The sequence below is a fragment of the Gastrolobium bilobum genome, unplaced genomic scaffold (assembly GCF_033153095.1).
Source record: "Gastrolobium bilobum isolate Gb01-03AN ecotype WA unplaced genomic scaffold, APGP_CSIRO_Gbil_v1 utg6815, whole genome shotgun sequence".
NCBI classification, from domain to species: Eukaryota; Viridiplantae; Streptophyta; class Magnoliopsida; order Fabales; family Fabaceae; genus Gastrolobium; species Gastrolobium bilobum.
In genome coordinates, this window is record NW_026899262.1 from 757920 (window position 1) to 777034 (window position 19115).

The window sequence follows — 19115 nt, forward strand, 5'->3', positions numbered from 1 at the left end:
GAATACATTTTTGTTGTCTTATTTTTTTTAAACAAGCTAAACCAGACTTTTATTTTTTGTAAATAAGACATGCCACAGGCTAAAATTATATTCATGACAGGTAACATGCTTGGCCAGGCTGACACATTTAAATACAGGCTTAACCTTTTAAGACCAAAGCTCGGCTCAGCTCGGCCTGTTAACACCCCTATAAACCGCCATCAATTACAAAAAATAATAAATCATATTTTAAGAATAGCGACGATTTAGAACCGCCGCTGAATCCTGTAATTAATTTTTTTTATATTTTTAATTAAATTTTGTGGTGGTGTCAATGAATATAAATTCTTTTTTTAAAATAAATATTTTAAACAGCCACTGAATTGTAAAATTCATTTAAATTATATAATTTGGCTCAAACTCATACAATGATTTCATTGATTATAAATACATTCATCGTCTATAATCAAATCTGTCATTATATCTTTAAAATATAAAAAAAGCTAAATACAATTATAAAATCAATTTAAAAAGTCTTAACATTGAAACTAAATATATGACAAAAACAAAGTACCTAAGTCTTTTACAAATTAATCATAAAAGTAATCACAATGTCAATACAACTACAAATGTTTAAATATAAAAAATCTACTATGGCTGATGAGCAGCAGAATGTGAAGAAGAAGGTTGAGCACGAGAATGTTGCTCCGCTTCCTGCATTAAAATTAAATAATATTTTTAGCACAAATACAAAAAAAATAAATTAAATACTTACAAAAGAAACAACAGCTTACTTGATCATCATTAATAGTAGCTAGTTCCTTGGATTCCACAGTTGGTGAATTCAGTTATAAAGTCTGGGTTGCATGGTGTTTCCAGCATTTTCATAATCAACTCTTCAGTTTCAGGGTAGTTCACTAGAAACTGGTCCTTATTCGGGCTCTCATTCAAGGAATCAGTTGGTGCTGGGAGACCTGCATCTGCATGGAACAATCTCTTACGTTCTAAGGGGACGTTTGGTGCAGGAGAAAAAAAAAATTATCCGAAAATCACGATTTCCAGAAAAATGATGAGAAAATAAATTTTCTGGGAATATTACCAAAAAGTTGTTTGGTAGACTAACATATTCCCGGGAATATTGAATTAATTTTGTTGATGCTGTGTTTAGTTGTATTAAATTTTTCCCTGTCATAGAAATCTTAAAATACCACCTTTTGGATGACATTCCTGGATGATTTTTTCAAAAAAAATTACACACAAAAGAAAATCCCGAAAAAATCAGATTCCCGGGAAAATTTTAAAAAACCTGTACCAAACGAGTGAATTTTCGGTACCACTTCCGTAGGTACCCCTTTTCCTCATTTAGAAAATAAAAAGGGTATAAAAGTAAATAAATAAAAAGTACAAGATACAAATGGTATTAAACTTTTCTTCTTTTGGAAATATGACGTACCGAATTGAATACCATGGTGGTATTAAAAAATTTTCCGTACTAAATGATGGATTCTTATTTACCCAACCAAAGAATCCCGAGAAAACAAAAAAATATCCTCCTACCAAACGGGCCCTAAATGTGTGCAAGTTTGCAATCAAAGGAAGCTTATCTTCTACCACTACCTTCTGTTTCTAGGAAGACATAATATAATAATTTTTTTTAAAAAAAATTACCTCACGAAGATACCAAAAAAAAATTTTTTTCCCCAAAAATAGGCTAATCCAAACATGCATTTAGCTTCCACTCGAATTAATTATACATATATTCTTTATAATTTTTAAATTTTTTCTTTTAATTTATATTTTACTTGAATTTAAAAATACCCATATAGGCACCAGGTACTTACAGAAGCTAACATATAAACTAAAAACAATGGGTTGGGTCCGATTGGACCTCACCTACCCATCAGGACCAGGTTATATATATGGGCAGGTTACCATCTTCCTTCTTTAATAGGTTAATTAGGCTAGTTTTTATAGGCAAAAGAAACCAGGTTGTTATAACTTAACACCTGTTCAGAATCAAATCACCAACAGTAGAATAAAAAGCACAAAAAATGGTTCTAGAAATATGTAGTGGTGAAAGTAGTTTAACTAACTTTGAAACTATGCAACTGCAACTGTAACTAACTTCTAACTGAAACACTAACATAATATGTATGATATGCAACATTCAACAGTAAAGTAGACATAGGCGAGTTTGATATCCATAATACTCTAATATTCCTCCCTCCTCAAGCTTAAGGTCGATGGAGCAATTGGAAGTGGTTCAAGACTTTTGAGTTTGTCACGTAAGTCACAAAATCTATTAGTAGAGAGAGGCTTGGTGACGATCAAGCAGCCTCTTGTCAAGAACCTTTTCCTGAACAAAAATCAAATTCAGTTCCTGAAAGGCTAAAGAGATTAAATCAGATGTAACAGAATTCCTGATTATCAGCTAGTTAGTTTATAAGTTAGTTAAGCCTTAGTTGAGTGCTATATATAGCTATGTATCATCACTGTTGTATCATTATTCATTTCTTCAGTTTTCACTTTCATAACTCTTCTGTTGATTCTTTCTGCTTCCTTTCTTTCATTACTCTTAATTCTGATACCTTACATGGTATCAGAGCTTCCTTTTTCAATCCATGGAACCTAATGCTTCTGCTGCTGAGTCTCAACCTGCGCAAAATACAGTGGAAAGCAACAATACAACGTTGCAATCTACACTTCAGACCTTCTCTAATCCAGTATCGTTCAAGCTGGATGAAGAAAACTTTCTTCCTTGGAAACAGCAGGCTATGGCAACCATAAGAGGATTCAATCTTCAAAGATTCATCACCAGTGATGCTGATCAATCAACTCAACAAGATCAGTTGTTGATGTCATGGCTTCTTGCTTCCATGTCTGAGTCCCTGCATACAAGAATGGTTGGTTGCCAATCTTCTTATCAAGTTTGGATCAAGCTAGAGGAATTCTTTACCTCTCAAACTCGATCCAAGGTAAAACAATTGAAAATTCAACTGAAGAATAGCAAGAAAGATTCTACAGTTTCAAGCTATTTGTTACAAATCAAGAAAATCGTGGATTCACTAGCAGCCACAGGTGCTGCAATTGCATAAGAAGATCACATAGATGCAATTCTTGATGGCCTTGGTGAAGAGTATGATGCATTCATCACATCTGTCATCTCAAGGTCAGATCCATATACAGTGAGTGAGATAGAGGCTCTTCTTATGGCTCAAGAAGAACGCCTAGAAAAGCATAGAAAGAATGAAGTTGGTATGCTGCAGTTCAACTTCACACAAGTGAACCTGACTCATATGAACAGAGGAAGATCCTATGACTCTACTGCTGGTGGAAGAAGCCCTCATTACTTCAACAGAGGGAGTCGTTTTAACAATTTCAATAGAGGAAGATATGGCAGATATGGAGGAGGTAGATCTTATCCACAGCACCAACAATCTGGAAGAATTCAATGTCAGTTATGTGGTAAGTCAGGTCACATGGCTTGGGAGTGTTACAATAGATACAATCAAGCACTCCCTAATCCCTTCAACAACAGAACTGGATACAATCAAGAACGTGGATACAGTCAAGAATCATCACATCCACAGATGCAAGCCAATGTTGCAGTAGCTGGAAACAACTCTTTGATTAGACATAACTCATCTAGCAGTCAAGATGACAACAACTCAGAATTTTTTTCTGTTTTTGATCCAACATGGTACCCTGATTCAGGAGCTTCTAATCACTTCACTCCTGATGGTTCTAATCTACAATCAAAGACTTCTTACAAAGGACAAGATAAAGTTCGCATAGGTAATGGATCAGGTATGAAAATTTAGCATGTTGGTAATTCCACCTTACATTCATCATCCAACTCTTTATCATTTACCTTACCAAATATCCTTCATGTTCCTGGTCTTTCAAAGAATCTCTTAAGTGTGTCACAGCTTGCCAAAGATAATCATGTTTTCTTTGAGTTCCATGCTAACCATTGCTTTGTGAAATCTCAGGCTACCAAGGAGATAGTTCTCCAAGGAAGACTTAAAGATGGTCTTTATGCCTTTGAAGGAACACATGTAATAAAGCCTGTGAAGCATTCAGCCTATCAAGTGCAAACAGAAGCCAACTCCACACAAAATAAATGCCTTTCTGATCCTGTTTTAGAACTGTGGCATGGTAGACTAGGTCACTCTTCATTCACAACTGTAAAGTCTATTCTTTCCCATTGTAAAATACCCTTCAATAATAGGAAAGTCCCTTTGTGTTGTGCTTGTTGTATGGGAAAGATGCATCAGCTTCCTTTTACTCTTTCCAATATTGTATACCATACTCCTCTTCAATTAGTTTACATGGATATTTGGGGTCCATCCCCTATAGACAGCACCAATGGTTCCAAATATTACATTTGTTTTGTTGATGCTTTTAGCAAGTACACCTGGCTATATCCCATGAAAACCAGATCCCAAGTTCAAACCATTTTCTCTCATTTCAAAACCATGGCAGAACTTCAACTTAATACTAAAATCAACTGCTTACAAACTGATAATGCAAAGGAATACCTTGCCTTAAAACCTTTTCTTCAAACTCATGGTATTATTCATCGACTCACATGTCCTTATATTCATCAACAAAATGGCACTCCCGAAAGGAAGCATCGTCATATTGTTGAAATGGGGTTTATCCATGTTAGCAGCATCTCATCTCCCAAAGAAATTTTGGGAAGATGCCTTCATCACAGCTTCTGTCATCATCAATATGCTGTCATCATCTAGTCTCAAGAACACATCCCCACGTCAATTACTTTTCAATAAAGAACCTGATTACTCTTTCCTACGCACCTCTAGTTGTCGTTGCTATCCTTATTTAAGGCCATACAATGCTCACAAAATGGACTACAGGTCAGCACCTTCCACCTTTTTGGGCTATAATCCAGCATATAAAGGATATAAGTGTCTTACACCATCAGGTAAGGTCATTTTCTCTCGACATGTCCTATTCGATGAACAATTTCCCTTTAATCATCCACCATATACTGTCATCCCTACTGCCTCTCCATCCACTCCAACCACAGTGCCATTTATACCCACCATTGTACCTTCCAACATTACCCATACCGAAAATATTACACATGTTGAATTGTCAAATCAGTCCATTACTCATAACAATGTATCACCTGCTATTTCAGATACTAACCTTAATTGTAGGTCTTTGTCTCCTTCTCCTGTTACATCTACTAGTTCTACTTCTTCACAGAACCACCATCCGATGGTCACTAGAGCCAAAGCAGGAATTTTCAAGCCACGGCTATTCACTGCCTCATTAGAGCCCACCTCTGTTGCTCAGGCCTTGGCTGATCCCCAATGGCTTCATGCAATGCAAGAGGAACACAATGCTCTTATTCGAAACAACACTTGGGAGCTTGTTTCATTGCCTCCTGACAGAAAACCCATTGGCTGTAAATGGGTCTTTCGGGTGAAATATAATCCAGATGGCTCATTACTCAAACACAAGGCACGCCTTGTAGCCAAAGGATTCCACCAACGTGAAGGCATAGATTATACTGAGACCTTTAGTCCTGTTGTTAAACCAGCTACTATCCGCATTATTCTAACACTTGCACTCTGCAATGGTTGGCACATACGTCAGCTGGATGTCAATAATGTGTTTCTCAATGGTGATCTAGCTGAGGAGGTGTTCATGTCTCAACCTCCTGGTTTTGCTGTTGTTGACACTTCTTTGGTCTGTCGATTAGGGAAGGCTCTTTATGGACTCAAACAAGCCCCTAGAGCTTGGTTTGAGAAGCTCACCACTACTCTCATACGACTTGGATTCACTGCCACTAAATGTGATTCGTCACTTCTTGTCTCCATCACTCCTCTAGCTACCACTTATGTGTTAGTCTATGTAGATGACATCCTAATTACAGGATCCTCTGCATCTACATTTCATCACTTATTACGTCTCTCAACACTGTGTTTGCACTCAAGGATCTAGGAAACATTCACTATTTTCTTGGCATTGAGGCAAAGCAGTCATCTATCGGTGTCCTTCATCTCACTCAATCGAAGTATGTTAGGGATCTCTTAACCAAGGCAGGCATGACAGATTGCAAGTCCCTGCCCACTCCTATGGTGTCTGGTTTAAAGCTTTCTGCTAAAGATGGTATACCTTTCCATGACCCTTCATTGTATCGATCCATTGTAGGAGCTCTCCAATATGCCACTGTCACACGTCCTGACATCTCTTTTTCTGTAAACAAAGTCTGTCAGTTCATGCAGTCTCCCCTTGATAGTCATTGGCAAGCTGTAAAAAGGATTCTCAAGTATCTCAGTGGCACTCGGCATCTAGGATTAACTATCTCTCCTTCCTCACAACTTCGTCTTCAAGCTTACTGTGATTCAGATTCGGGTTCTGACATGGATGATAGACGCTTCACTTCTGGTTTTTGCGTCTTTCTTGGGGGGAATTTGGTGTCATGGTCTTGCAAGAAACAACCGGTTGTAAGTAGATCAAGTACCGAAGCTGAGTATAGGTGTTTAGCAGCAACACTTGCTGAACTTATGCGGATTAAGTCACTGTTGTTCGAACTCAAAGTCAACTTGCAACATACTCCCAACATCTTCTGTGATAATTTGAGTGTTGTTCTTCTCACAGCCAATCCTTTGTTTCATTCACGAACAAAACATTTTGAATTGGATTTGCATTTTGTCAGGGAAAAAGTAATAGACAAGTCAATTACTATTCATCATGTCCCTTCATCTGATCAGATAGCAGATGGACTCACAAAGGCAGTGGCACGTTCAAAGTTTGCAGAATTTATAGACAAGCTCAGTCTTCGATCTTCTAATCCTGAGCTTGTGGGGGAATGAAAGGCTAAAGAGATTAAATCAGATGTAACAGAATTCCTGATTATCAGCTAGTTAGTTTATAAGTTAGTTAAGCCTTAGTTGAGTGCTATATATAGCTATGTATCATCACTGTTGTATCATTATTCATTTCTTCAGTTTTCACTTTCATAACTCTTCTGTTGATTCTTTCTGCTTCCTTTCTTTCATTACTCTTAATTCTGATACCTTACAGTTCCATATGATTTGTCCTAGAATACAGGACAAGGTTATGTGAGAGAGCAACAATATTGAGATTGACACTAAATCATTGTATTTTCCAATTTTAAGAACAATATAATGTTACCAATGTTACATGTTCTTTTTTTTTCCCCACTTATCTAAAAGTTTAATTATGAAACAAAATTTTAGGTTCACCGTGATTGGAGTTGAGGACAAATCTATCTAACATGTGCTACCATTGTGTCTTTGTTGCAGGGAAAAATGTTTCACCATATTAGACAAGGACTGGGTTTAAGCGTGCTAGCTTTGATGTCAATGATGACAGGGAAAAATGGTTCTAGAAATATTCATTAACTTCCATTTGTAAGTTAATGACGAATGTATTCACCTTATTGATCACAACGACAATAGGCAGTCGCTTCTGGATAGCATGGCGTATTGCCCTCTCAGTGTTAACCTACAAATCACAAGAAACTAAAAACTAGGTAACTAGTATTATACCCGGGAGTAGATAGAAATAATCTAAAAACAATTAATTAAATAAAGTTGAAATTAAACCTAAATAAGAGTTCTATCCGTGTTCAACTGGAGTTTGACCAATACCCAAAAGTCTAAACAAGAATAAGGATCATGAGCAACATAACAGAACCTGAAAAGAGTTACCACTCACCATTACTCAGCAGCATCCACAATCAAGACAGCACCATCTGCAAGCCTCAAAGCAGCAAGCATTTCATCAGAGAAGTACAAAAAAAAAATTAAAGAATAATATTTTTAGCACAAATACAAAAAAAAAAAAAAATTACAGAAAGAAATAACAACTTACTTGATCATGATAGATAATTCAACAGATATAGGTAGATCTACCTGAACATTCTTACGAGATGAGATGGATGAATTATAGAGTCTTATCCTCCTTTTTCAGGAACACCCTCACTCGCCCTCTTCGCATGAAATCAAAGAGGGTAAGCCTTGTCTATATCTGTGGTTATCAATAAAGTTAAATAAATACATTTTCGCTAATCAAGTCCACAAACAAACATTTGATAGTATCATTAGTGTTAAATAAAAAATCCAAATTTAAAACCCACAGTAATTAACAAACCTCAATTGCAAAAGGAAGTTTAAGATAACTGCAGCAACCAATGACGACAAGTTTAGGAAGTTGAGTTCTCACTTTTGCATTTCTAGTTTCAGGATCCATTTGCTTTAGGCTTCCAACCAATGACAACATATGAGAGCACACATGACATTTGACAATATCCTCGGTCAAAACCTATAGGTATTTTATCAAAAGATCACCATTAATCGTAATTTAAACAAAAGGACTGGTCCTAAATTATAATAATTTTAGCATAAAGTTTTATTTATCCTTAGTAGTGAATTGAGAGGAATAAAGCATTTACACAAATCATCTCTAATGGATTTTTGTTTGTATATTACCATCAAATATATTGCTTTACATCAATTTCAGAACTGGGAGTGAGTTAAGCTAATCAATCTTTTCAAGTTTCTTATTTCTTTTTTTTTCCCTGTGCTGGATCTTGTTGGGATTATTTTAATTTTAAAATTGTAAAAATAAAATAAAATTGGCATATATGAAATTTCATCTCTATCTCTCTGGCTATTAGTTATATGTATGGTAACTCCCTTTGTTTTCTTTGATCCCCTAGAAGAGCAAATAAGTCCCATATACCACAGAACGAAGGTTTCATTTACTGCTTTTTTGTTGCTTTCATGGCCTTCTTTTTTTGTGAAGGCATATTCATCTGAGGCCTCTGGTGTAAGCTGTAAAACTTTCCATGAAATGTTCTTTCAGATTCTTATATTGTATTTGATATCCAGTTCAGGTCTTTGGGATTGGAATTATGCCATAACTGTAGTCTGTTGACTATTATAGGGCACACTACACTGTGGTTTTGAAGTATATTGAGGTTGATAAGGATGTTCTACAGCTTCCCTCAGATATATTTGATTCTGGAAATGGGAAGGGGACAGTAATAGATAGTGCAACAACCTTGGCTTATTTTCCAAGCATAGTTTATGACGAACTAATGACGAAGGTAAGTGTATCTGTTAAGATTAATTGAATCAAAATTTCCACTTTAGTACTTATGATTGTTCTTTATGATAGGTTTTGGCTCGGCATCCTGGATTGAAACTATATCTCGTTGAACAACAATTTACTTGTTTTCAGTTTACTGGGAAGTACGAAACTTATCTTGGTGACTTTCTTTTATTGGAAATTTACATTTCTCTGTTATATTTAATTAGTATTGTTCGCTAATATTAATGTGTGATATCGTATTTGTTTGACTTGTCATTGTTTTTTAATTGACTTAGGATATCACATAATTTATCAGAGATACTAAAGGTTTATTTTCTTGGTTGTTTAGCCCATAGGGTATGGTGACAACATCAGATTTCCGTTTAAATATATCTGTACAAATATCCTAGCTATTGCTGTTCTAATTATATTAGTAATCCAATATTCTGAAACCTGCAACGGGAAAAAGATTTTAATAAAAGGACACTCGCCAACCGTCTTTGCCATTGTGCTCCTCAAAAAACAGAGTACATTTGAAGAGACATTTCCTCGAAAATGTTTGATACATAACTAGTAATTAAAAGCAAAAAAAAACTGGTGCCACAAAATTCAGTAAAAGCAATCCGTACATAACTTGGCAACAATACAAAAAAAAGTGCAATCATGAAAAGTAAGGTAAACAACAAAGTAACAAAAAAAATCTTTCACTGTTGGGAAGTAGCTATTACCTTAGCACTGGAAATTAACTGTCTCCTAATTTGAATATCAGCAACAAGAGCCGAGTATGTGACTTCAAAACAAGCCTCACACTGTATGTCAATAATCCACATGTTAATATTGAGTTCCTTTTTATTTAATTTTTAGAACATTTAAAAAAGTCAAGACTGAAGAGCAAACCTTAATAGCTGCTTTAACCATAGGCTGCTTCAATCTAAATGACAACTTTGTTGAAAAATCAATCGAAATAATATCTACCTGCAATTATTCTCAACATCAGCATTTAAAACATATATAAAATTGAACTTTAATGAACATCATATAAGAAACTTAACGAACCTCCATTATCTCACATGCCAGATCAAATGCAATTTGATTCAAAGGCTTCACAGCCACCAAATCGTAGGTCTTCAAAATCGGGTTACCAGAATTGAGTGCTTGAGCCTGCGAGGGGTTATCTCAAAATCCCTCCATGCCTAGAGATATTGAAAAAAAAATGAGCAAAATCTAAAACGCACACACAATTTCAAAATGACATCAGGGTTTCAAATTCAACGAAATAACAAAAGAAAAAGAAATTTTTTTTTATTTGTTTGGGAACAAAGAAAGTAATGAAAAACTAACCTGAAGAAAATTCACATTTGCAAAAAAGAAAGTTCCTACAAAAAACTAATCTGAAGATGTGAAGGAGAGAGAGAAAAAAGAGAGAGATCTCTCCGATCTACTTCCTCAACATCTGCAGAGATTGCATAAGTATTCCCTCAACTGAAGAAAGGGTTGAGCATGTTTCATGCGTTTAACATTTTTTTCCCCATTACCATTGTACAGTCAGATGCGATCTCAACATGCCTTATCAAGATATGAAAGGCACTCAAATTATTATTATTATTATTTTAGTAATAAGGTACTCAAATTATTAAACTTTAGGAGATGTTTGCTTTAAGTTTTTTAAATACTTCTCCATGTATTTGATTTTAGCAAAGTATGTAGTCTATATTTGGTAAAAAGATTTGAAACATTTCCCCATCTTTGCTATTTGCATGGCTCTTTATAATTGCTTGTTAAAATTGAAGTTGCTTGTTAAAATTGAAGCCAAGTCACTACTAAGAAAGACAATTTAAAGGTAGTATTTTGTATTTAACTGAGTAAATATTTCAACATATGTTCAAACTTTAAACAAATATCCAACTGGAATCGTTACTTTAAAGTAATTTACATTCAAAAAATTAAAAAAAAAGTATTTTAGTAATTGTAACTCATTTTTCCATTGATATTTTAACTTAAACTAAACATAGACTTTATAATATTTACCAAATTTTTCCGGTAAAATTTCTTCCAACCAAACAACTTTTTTTACATTTTCCTACCAAATTCACTTTCCAACCATTTTCCTAATAATTATATTTCCCTAGTGTTATGGACCCGTATAATGGGTCCATTAAGTAGCAAGTCCAACAAGGGGCAATCCAAGATATGGATTGATGCTAATAAAGGATAGATATCCCATCAAGGATACTAATCCTAATGCGACAGCATAGCTATCAAGCCTGAGCCCTCACCGTAGGAACCAAATGCCCATCCACACTACCTACAGGTAACCTCTATAAATACAAAGGCAAACCCTAAAGGTACAGACATTCTCTCTCTCTTATGGTTATGTTGTCACTGTGCGCGCACACACCCCATTGGCTAACGCCGTTATAGTATTCTGTGCACAGTGATCTGCTTGCCTCAAGGGTATCTCCTTCATAGATACCTTGGAGAGGGCACCAGATCCAACATTAACGTACTAGCCTAATTGGGCTAGACATCTCTGTCTCAAGGACAGAACATTGGCGCCGTCTGTGGAGATTCTTTTCTTTGAATCTGAAGTTCCCACCGAATCTGACAAGGGATGGCAATCCAGACGAGGAGCAGTAGCCAGCAGCCACCCCCAAACCAGAATCAACCGTTGGATCCAGTCATTGAGGAGATAAATCAGCCTCACAACCAGATCGGAAACAACGTGGATTACGACCACGTCCAGGTCGAAGACGATGTTTCAGACACCGCTTCGACGCCGGTGCGTCGAAATTGGGGGGCTGCGGCGAACGTAGCTCCAATAAGAAGCAACCCTGCCCAGCATCCTGGCAACCTGGCTGCGCGCATTGCTCAATCGGCTGATCCGGATACTCGGTTGGCCAACAACACGTTCGCCGCAATCCTGGAGCGAATAGCAGCGCTGGAAACCCGTACTAACTTGCAATGGCAACAAGATTTCAGGGCTATTCGGGAGGAAAATAATAGAGGGATGCAAGACCTGGGATGCAAGACCTGGAGCGGCGATTAACACGACGGACTACGCCAGGAATAGCCAATGTTGAAGGCCAACCTGCCAATGGTCGAGAAGGACCTAGGAACTCGGTTCAGTCATACCAAGTTCCTCATGCAGAAAACCCTGATAACCTGGTGAACCAGGGATACCAGGTCGCTGATGGTCAAACTGCACAAAACCATCAGGCACATGCTGACGGTCAGGAGGACCGGGTTAGAGCTCAGTATCAACAGGATCCTCAAAACATCCGAGGGCGAGTAGAACCTGGCGGATATAGAAGGAAGTACAGCAGGGGGCAGTACAATAACAACCCATTCACAACTGAAATATTAAACGTTGTCTTCCCAGAGGACTTTGACTCGGCACGCCTGCCGAAATATGATGGGAGCCAGGATCCGCAGGTGCACATAGATGCCTTTGACACGAACATGTACATTCGGGGAATTGATGAACCTCTCATATCCCGAATATTTGCTATAACACTAACTGGGGCAGCACAGGCGTGGTTCTCAACCCTGCCTGCTAATTCCATCGGATCCTTTGAGGAATTCGGACAGAAGTTCCTATTGAACTTTGCAACCAGCAAGAAGCATCCAAAGTCCGAGTTCACTCTTGGAAAGATACGACAGCAACCTGGAGAAACCCTCCAAAAATACCTTAACCGGTTCAAGGACGCTGCATTGCAGGTCCCAGGGTTGCAAGAGAATGTCCACGTCCACCTCATTGTGGCAGGTCTGGATAGTGCATCCAGACTCGCCAAGTCGGTCTATAAGGACCCAGTAAGGACGTTGGAGGAATTTAGAACTCGTTCGAAGAAATATCTTGAACTAGAACAAATGGAGATTGCAAATGCGCAATCTGATGAAGGCAAAAGAGCAAGCCCAAGAAGGAGGAGCCCACCCCCAAAGGGAAAGGAACGAGTTGACAACAAGAAGAAAGATCAATGCCAACGAATCCCGGACATGAGGGACCGCATTGGGAGTTATGACAAGTATACACCTTTGAATGCGTTGCGTTCTCAAATCTGGAGAGAAGTAGCCACGACGGAGATGAAAAAGACGGAGAGACCTCGTCCCATATTTGACAGAGGAGGATTAGATAAGTCCAAATACTGCGTCTTTCATGATGGGCCAGGTCACACAACTGTCAGTGCTGGGATCACCGAGATGCGGTGGAGAAGTTTGTAAGAGATGGTAGATTACGTCAATACGTAATAAAAACCCAAGGTTCCAGAAACAATAAAAGGAAGTTGGGAAACAGGAATCGAAGCAAAAGTCTCGTTCCTGAAAAGAAGAACAAACAGGATAAGAATCAGAAAAATGACTCCAACTATGACGAATTCCCAGAAGTGGAGTTTGATTGTAATGTAATTAGTGGAGCCTTGGGGGGAGGAGGAGATACTGTAAGTGCTAGAAGAAAATACCTGAAATAGGTACTCTCTATTCGAGATCGTCCCATGTTCAAAGAAGACCCAACCAAGCCAGATCCACCTCTTTTATACTTTACCAAAGAGGACATGCGCGGGGTGTTGCCGGGTCATGTTGACGGACTGGTCATTGCGGGGACCCTAGTGAACTGCCGGGTTAGGAAGATTTTCGTGGATGCAGGGAGTTGTGCCGACATCATACTCTGGGATGCTTTTAAAAAGATGAACCTGGATAAAGAGGACCTCAAACCTTGCAAAACAACGCTGGTAGCCTTTAATGGAGAGCATACGCCTCCTAAAGGCTACATTGATCTCAGGTTAACCCTGGGAGTAAAAGAAGCGTTCAGATCAGAACGGGTTAGGTTCATAATGGCCGACTTCCCTTCAGAATATAATATAATCCTGGGAAGACCGACCATACATCAGTGGGACATGTTGGTTTCTACAAAACACCAGAAGATAAGAATGGTGAGCAATAAGAATGAAATAATCATTGTTTGTGGAGATCAGAAGAAATCCAGGGGCTGCTACTTTGATACTATCAAAGAAAATGAAGGGGGACGTTCGAGCCCACCCCGAATTCACTCGGGGGATAAAACCGGTAGGAATCTAATTCCTCAGCAATCTAAGAAGCCGGTCAACATGGTTGAACTCGACATGAGAGAAGAAATAATGCCGAGACCCGAACCTGATGGAGAGCTTGAGGATCTCACGCTGAGGAAAGAGCCTGGTCAGTTTACCCGCATTGGTAAGGCCATAGACCCCCAGATTAAGCAAATTTTGGCTGACTTTCTTAAAAGCAACACGGATGTATTTGCATGGAAGTCGTCAGAGATCCCTGGCATCGACCCCGCATTCTGTTGTCACAAATTGGCAGCTTATCCAGGGTCCAAGCCAGTTTCTCAGAAGAAAAGAAAACTGGGACCTGAAAGGAAACAAATTCCACAAGAACACGTTAAAGAACTCTTAGATGATGGGTTCATTCGGGAGATACAATACACGACATGGCTAGCCAATGTGGTGATGGTGAAAAAACCAAATGAGAAATGGAGAATCTGTACTGATTACACAGATTTAAACAAAGTCTGCCCAAAGGATGCTTATCCTATGCCTAACATAGATCAGCTGGTAGATAACTCGGCTGGATTTCGTCTGTTGTCTTTCATGGATGCCTATTCGGGATACAACCAGATCCCAATGTACTCGGCGGATCAAGAAAAAACGGCCTTTATTGCTGAAAAGGCCAACTATTGCTACAATGTGATGCCATTTGGACTTAAAAACTCAGGGGCAACTTACTAGAGGATGATGAATAAGGTCTTCGAAGATCAGCTGGGCAAAAATGTAGAAGTATACATAGATGATATGATTGTGAAGTCATTTGATATGATGAATCATGTTCAGGATCTTGAGCAAACGTTTCAAAAGCTCAGGAAGTATCGCATCCGCCTCAACCCGGTAAAGTGCGCGTTCGGGGTAGCAGCTGGAAAATTTCTGGGTTTCATGCTAACCCACAGAGGAATTGAGGCAAACCCGGATAAATGCAAGGCGGTGCTTGACATGAAAGCACCCCAAAGCAAAAAGGAGGTCCAACAGCTGACCGGACGATTAGCTGCGCTAACCCGGTTTCTTCCAAAATCGGCTGAAAATGCCCTCCCATTCTTTAAACTTTTAAAGAAAGAAGCAACTGACGGATGGAACCCGGCATGTGAAGCCGCGTTTGAAAAGATAAAGAAATGTTTATCAACTCCACCGATCCTCTCAAAGCCAAACACAGGAGATGTTTTAATTCTGTATTTGGCAGTAGGGGAGGAAGCAATAAGCGTTGTACTGATCAAGGAAACTAACGAAGGCCAGGAGCCAATTTACTTTGTCAGTAGAGCCTTACAAGGTGCAGAGGTCAGGTATCAAAAGCTAGAGAAGGTGGCTTTTGCTTTACTGGTCACGGCTAGAAGGTTGCGGCCGTATTTCCAAGGCCATCAAATCATCGTCAGGACTAACCAGCCTATTCGACAGGTGTTGCACAAACCGGACCTGGCAGGAAGAATGACTAACTGGGCAATAGAACTCAGTGAATATGACATAACGTATGAAAGCCGGAAAGCAATCAAAGCACAAGCCTTAGCTGACTTCATAATGGAATTGACACCACAGAACTCGGAACACGAGGAACACGGGGATGCATGGAAGGTCTACGTAGATGGATCTTCCAACAATAGAGGAAGTGGGGCTGGAATTATATTAGAAAGCCCAGAAGGAGTAACCATAGAGCATTCTCTGAACTTGGGATTCCCAACTTCCAATAATCAAGCTGAATACGAAGCTCTAATAGCTGGTTTGATCCAGGCTAAAGAACACGGAGCTAGGAAAGTGCAAATGTTCAGCGACTCACAGCTGGTAATCTCGCAGATAGAAGGAAAGTACCAAGCCAAAGGTCCTTTACTGATGAAGTACCTGAGTCGAGTTCAGGAAATTATGGCCGACTTTGATGAGGTTCGGGTTGCTCACATCCCACGAGGGGAGAATAGCCGAGCTGACATCTTGTCGAAGTTAGCCAGTACCAAAAATCTGGGTAATCACAGAACCGTGGTTCAGCAAAGTATAACAACGCCGAGTTGCGTGATGGTAGTAACCTCTGTAAACGACTGGAGGAAACCTCTGGTCGATTATCTGGAGAAAGGGATACTGCCAGAGGATCGCCTGGAAGCTAGGAAGCTGGTCCGAGATGCGACACAATATGCAATCGTGAATGACCAGCTATTCAGAAAGGGTTTGCATAACCCCATGCTAAAATCCTTGAACTCGGAAGGATCAGAGTATGTCCTTGCCGAGATCCATGAAGGAATAAACGGGCATCACATGGGTGGCAAAGCCTTGGCCAGAAAGGCCCTCAGAGCTGGTTATTACTGGCCGACGATGGGGGCAGATTCTAAAGAACATGTCAAGAAATGTGATAGCTGTCAGAAGCATGGCAAGTTAATCCTTTCACCACCGGAAGAACTGAAATCCATCTCGGCCCCTTGGCCCTTCTTCAAATGGGGAATGGATTTGCTAGGACCTTTTAAAGCTGCTGAAGGACAACTCAAGTGGTTGATCGTGGCTGTGGATTACTTCACAAAGTGAATAGAAGCAGAACCAGTCACCACAATCACCTCGGCTAAAGTGCAAAGGTTCTTTGAACGAAATATTGTTTCGAGATTCGGAATCCCAGCCGAGGTGGTTATTGATAACGGAACGCAGTTTGCTGATAAGAAATTCCAGCAGCTAATGAAAGACCTACACATCACACATCGTTTCGCATCTGTGGAACACCCACAATCGAATGGGCAAGCCGAAGCGGCCAACAAAGTGATTGTGGAAGGTCTCAGAAAACGAATGTTTGCTGCAAAAGAAAGCTGGGTTCACCAGCTATACTTTGTCTTGTGGGGTTACAAAACTAGCACCCAAACTGCAACTGGAGAAACCCCTTACAGACTAACGTATGGATGTGAAGCCTTGATTCCGGTAGAGATTGGAGAACCCTCATGGAGAAGACTGAATAGTCTTGAACAAGGTGAACAACAGAACAATAGAATGCTTATTGAAGAATTAGACCTTGTGGATGAAGTTAGGGTCATTGCTCACTGCCAGAATATGATGGCCAAACAACAGACTGCAGCAAAGTATAATAAGAAAGTGAGACCAAGGAATTTTGAAAAGAATGACTTGGTACTCAGGAGAGCAGATATTGGCAACAAGAATGCCAGAGATGGAAAGCTAGCTGCAAATTGGGAAGGACCTTACCGAGTTAGAGAAAAACTCGGAAAATGAGCTTACATCTTGGAGACAGTTGAAGGCAAAGAAGTTAAGCGGACCTGGAATGCAGATAAGCTGAAGACATACTACAGCTAAATCTGCACTCCTCCGCTTCAATATTTGAAAATTGCATTTTGATTTAATTTCTTCCCTCTACTAGGGATTTGACTAAAGCCGAATATGCCAGCAAATTCATGTAATTCGCAATTTGATATCAATAAATGAGGAAATTTTCTTTTTAAAAGATTTATCCTTGTCTATCTTTGATATATCAATATCAAATCCGAGGTACAAATACAATTTTCCATAGTGACTCTGATCAAGTCAAAATGTCACTATTTTGGTCATGATACCAAAAAGGGGCAGATGGCATTATTGTTTTTACCTTAGATAAATTGAGTTATGAAATTCAAATTCAATTAAATGGCTAAGTCAAAAGACAAGGTCCATTACATATGCAAGCTTACCAGAATGAGTAAGTTAAACAAACATGCGTCATCGAATTGACATAAAGCGGAATCCGTAAGATGCTTTGACCTCGGCCAGGTCATGAATTAAAAACTCGTATGATGCACGAGTTTACAACAACAAATTGGGATGAAGATTTCACCCAATAAGTATTGAAAAATAATGCAACCTCGGTATATCACTCATCAAGTACGAGGGTGAAGTATATCTAAATAACTCGGATTTGAATCTCAGCAACTTAGGAATTCCAAAAGCTTTCGACAAATCCGGGTATGAAGGGGAATGCTACCTCGTAAAGGGGCTTATGCGTATGCCAAGAATGGTTAAGTCATATCATTCGATAAAGCAAAAAAGAGTTGCCTAATCAAAAAAGCAAAAGCATTACTGCAACGACATTGCTGAATTCTGACAAATCAACAACCTAGATAAATGCATCTACAGTGAATTCGGAATTAGGAGATGCAAAACGACATACCATAAGGCAAGATATTCAACGCGAAATTGTATGTCTAGGAAACAAAATTAAAACCGGGATAAAACCAGCAATATTTAGGATAAATCAAAAAGGGACCCAAAGGATCCCAACAAGTTACAAATCCAACTGGCATTTCGGCCCTTCATTTTGTCGGGCTGGCAGGATGATCTTCTAGCACCACAACCTCCTTGCCGGATTGGTTGGTCAATTCAACTTCCTTTGCGAGTTGGTTGGTAGCCTCATCACCATTCTCGACGGCAACAACTTTTTCGGATTGTGAAGCCAAAACACGGGAAGGAGAGGCGACAGCTGGAAAAATGATTCGACCATCAACAACATAGGCACGAGGGCTTAGGCCAACCACATTCAAAAGCAAATCTAGGTTCAGTGGGCCCTGGGCCCTGGCTTCCTTCAATTTTTCCTGCGTTAACTTCATTTCCCCCCTGCCTTCTCATACGTGATTTTGAAATCTCTCAAACTCTTGCTGTTGCAGGCATGGAGATCGATCCAACAAAAATTCCATGCCAGCAACTTTTCAAAGTGGACTCGGCCAACGAGTCACATCCTTGCTCGACAAGCTTAGAACTCAGATAGACGCAAGAGTAACAGGGGACACCTCCTGAGACAGAGGAAGGATAAGACAAAGAACGGATGTTGGAACGTGAACCCGAAGTGGTCATGGGCGGGAAAGAAAGCAAATCCCCAGGTTGAGAAGACAGAACTGAAGGACTATTTTTTATGAGACACTTATCCCGGGAAGAGCAACCTCTACCCCGGTGAGACCCTAACTCCTTATTCGACACCCTGGCCCTTCGCCGAGATCTACCACCACGGCAGCCTCGAAG

At 39.2% G+C, this 19115-nt stretch overlaps 2 protein-coding genes across 8 annotated transcripts; one reads left to right on the forward strand and one right to left on the reverse strand.

Annotated features, from left to right (window-relative positions):
* Nucleotides 1-556: 556 nt before the first annotated feature.
* LOC133289000 (protein GAMETOPHYTE DEFECTIVE 1-like) lies at nucleotides 557-10595 on the reverse strand. Of its 7 annotated transcripts, none has more exons than XR_009748436.1 (10): nucleotides 10417-10595; nucleotides 10132-10268; nucleotides 9973-10050; nucleotides 9804-9884; nucleotides 8206-8304; nucleotides 7896-8010; nucleotides 7699-7735; nucleotides 7417-7485; nucleotides 774-959; nucleotides 557-693 (listed from the first exon to the last, which is right to left on the reverse strand). XR_009748436.1 is itself a non-coding variant. In XM_061486852.1 (8 exons), exons 2-6 carry the CDS (start codon nucleotides 10135-10137, stop codon nucleotides 8005-8007), a joined length of 342 nt encoding a protein of 113 aa, XP_061342836.1. In that variant the 5' UTR covers nucleotides 10138-10268; nucleotides 10417-10595; the 3' UTR covers nucleotides 1659-2335; nucleotides 7417-7485; nucleotides 7699-8004. The 7 variants fall into 7 exon arrangements, 1 of the variants encoding a protein (XP_061342836.1); XR_009748433.1 differs by having other exon boundaries at nucleotides 8134-8304; XR_009748434.1 differs by having other exon boundaries at nucleotides 7417-7502; nucleotides 8134-8304.
* Nucleotides 10596-13562: 2967 nt separating this feature from the next.
* Nucleotides 13563-17342, forward strand: LOC133288964 (uncharacterized). Its single transcript, XM_061486805.1, has 3 exons — nucleotides 13563-14731; nucleotides 14837-16651; nucleotides 16730-17342. Exons 1-3 carry the CDS (start codon nucleotides 13563-13565, stop codon nucleotides 17340-17342), a joined length of 3597 nt encoding a protein of 1198 aa, XP_061342789.1.
* Nucleotides 17343-19115: the final 1773 nt, after the last annotated feature.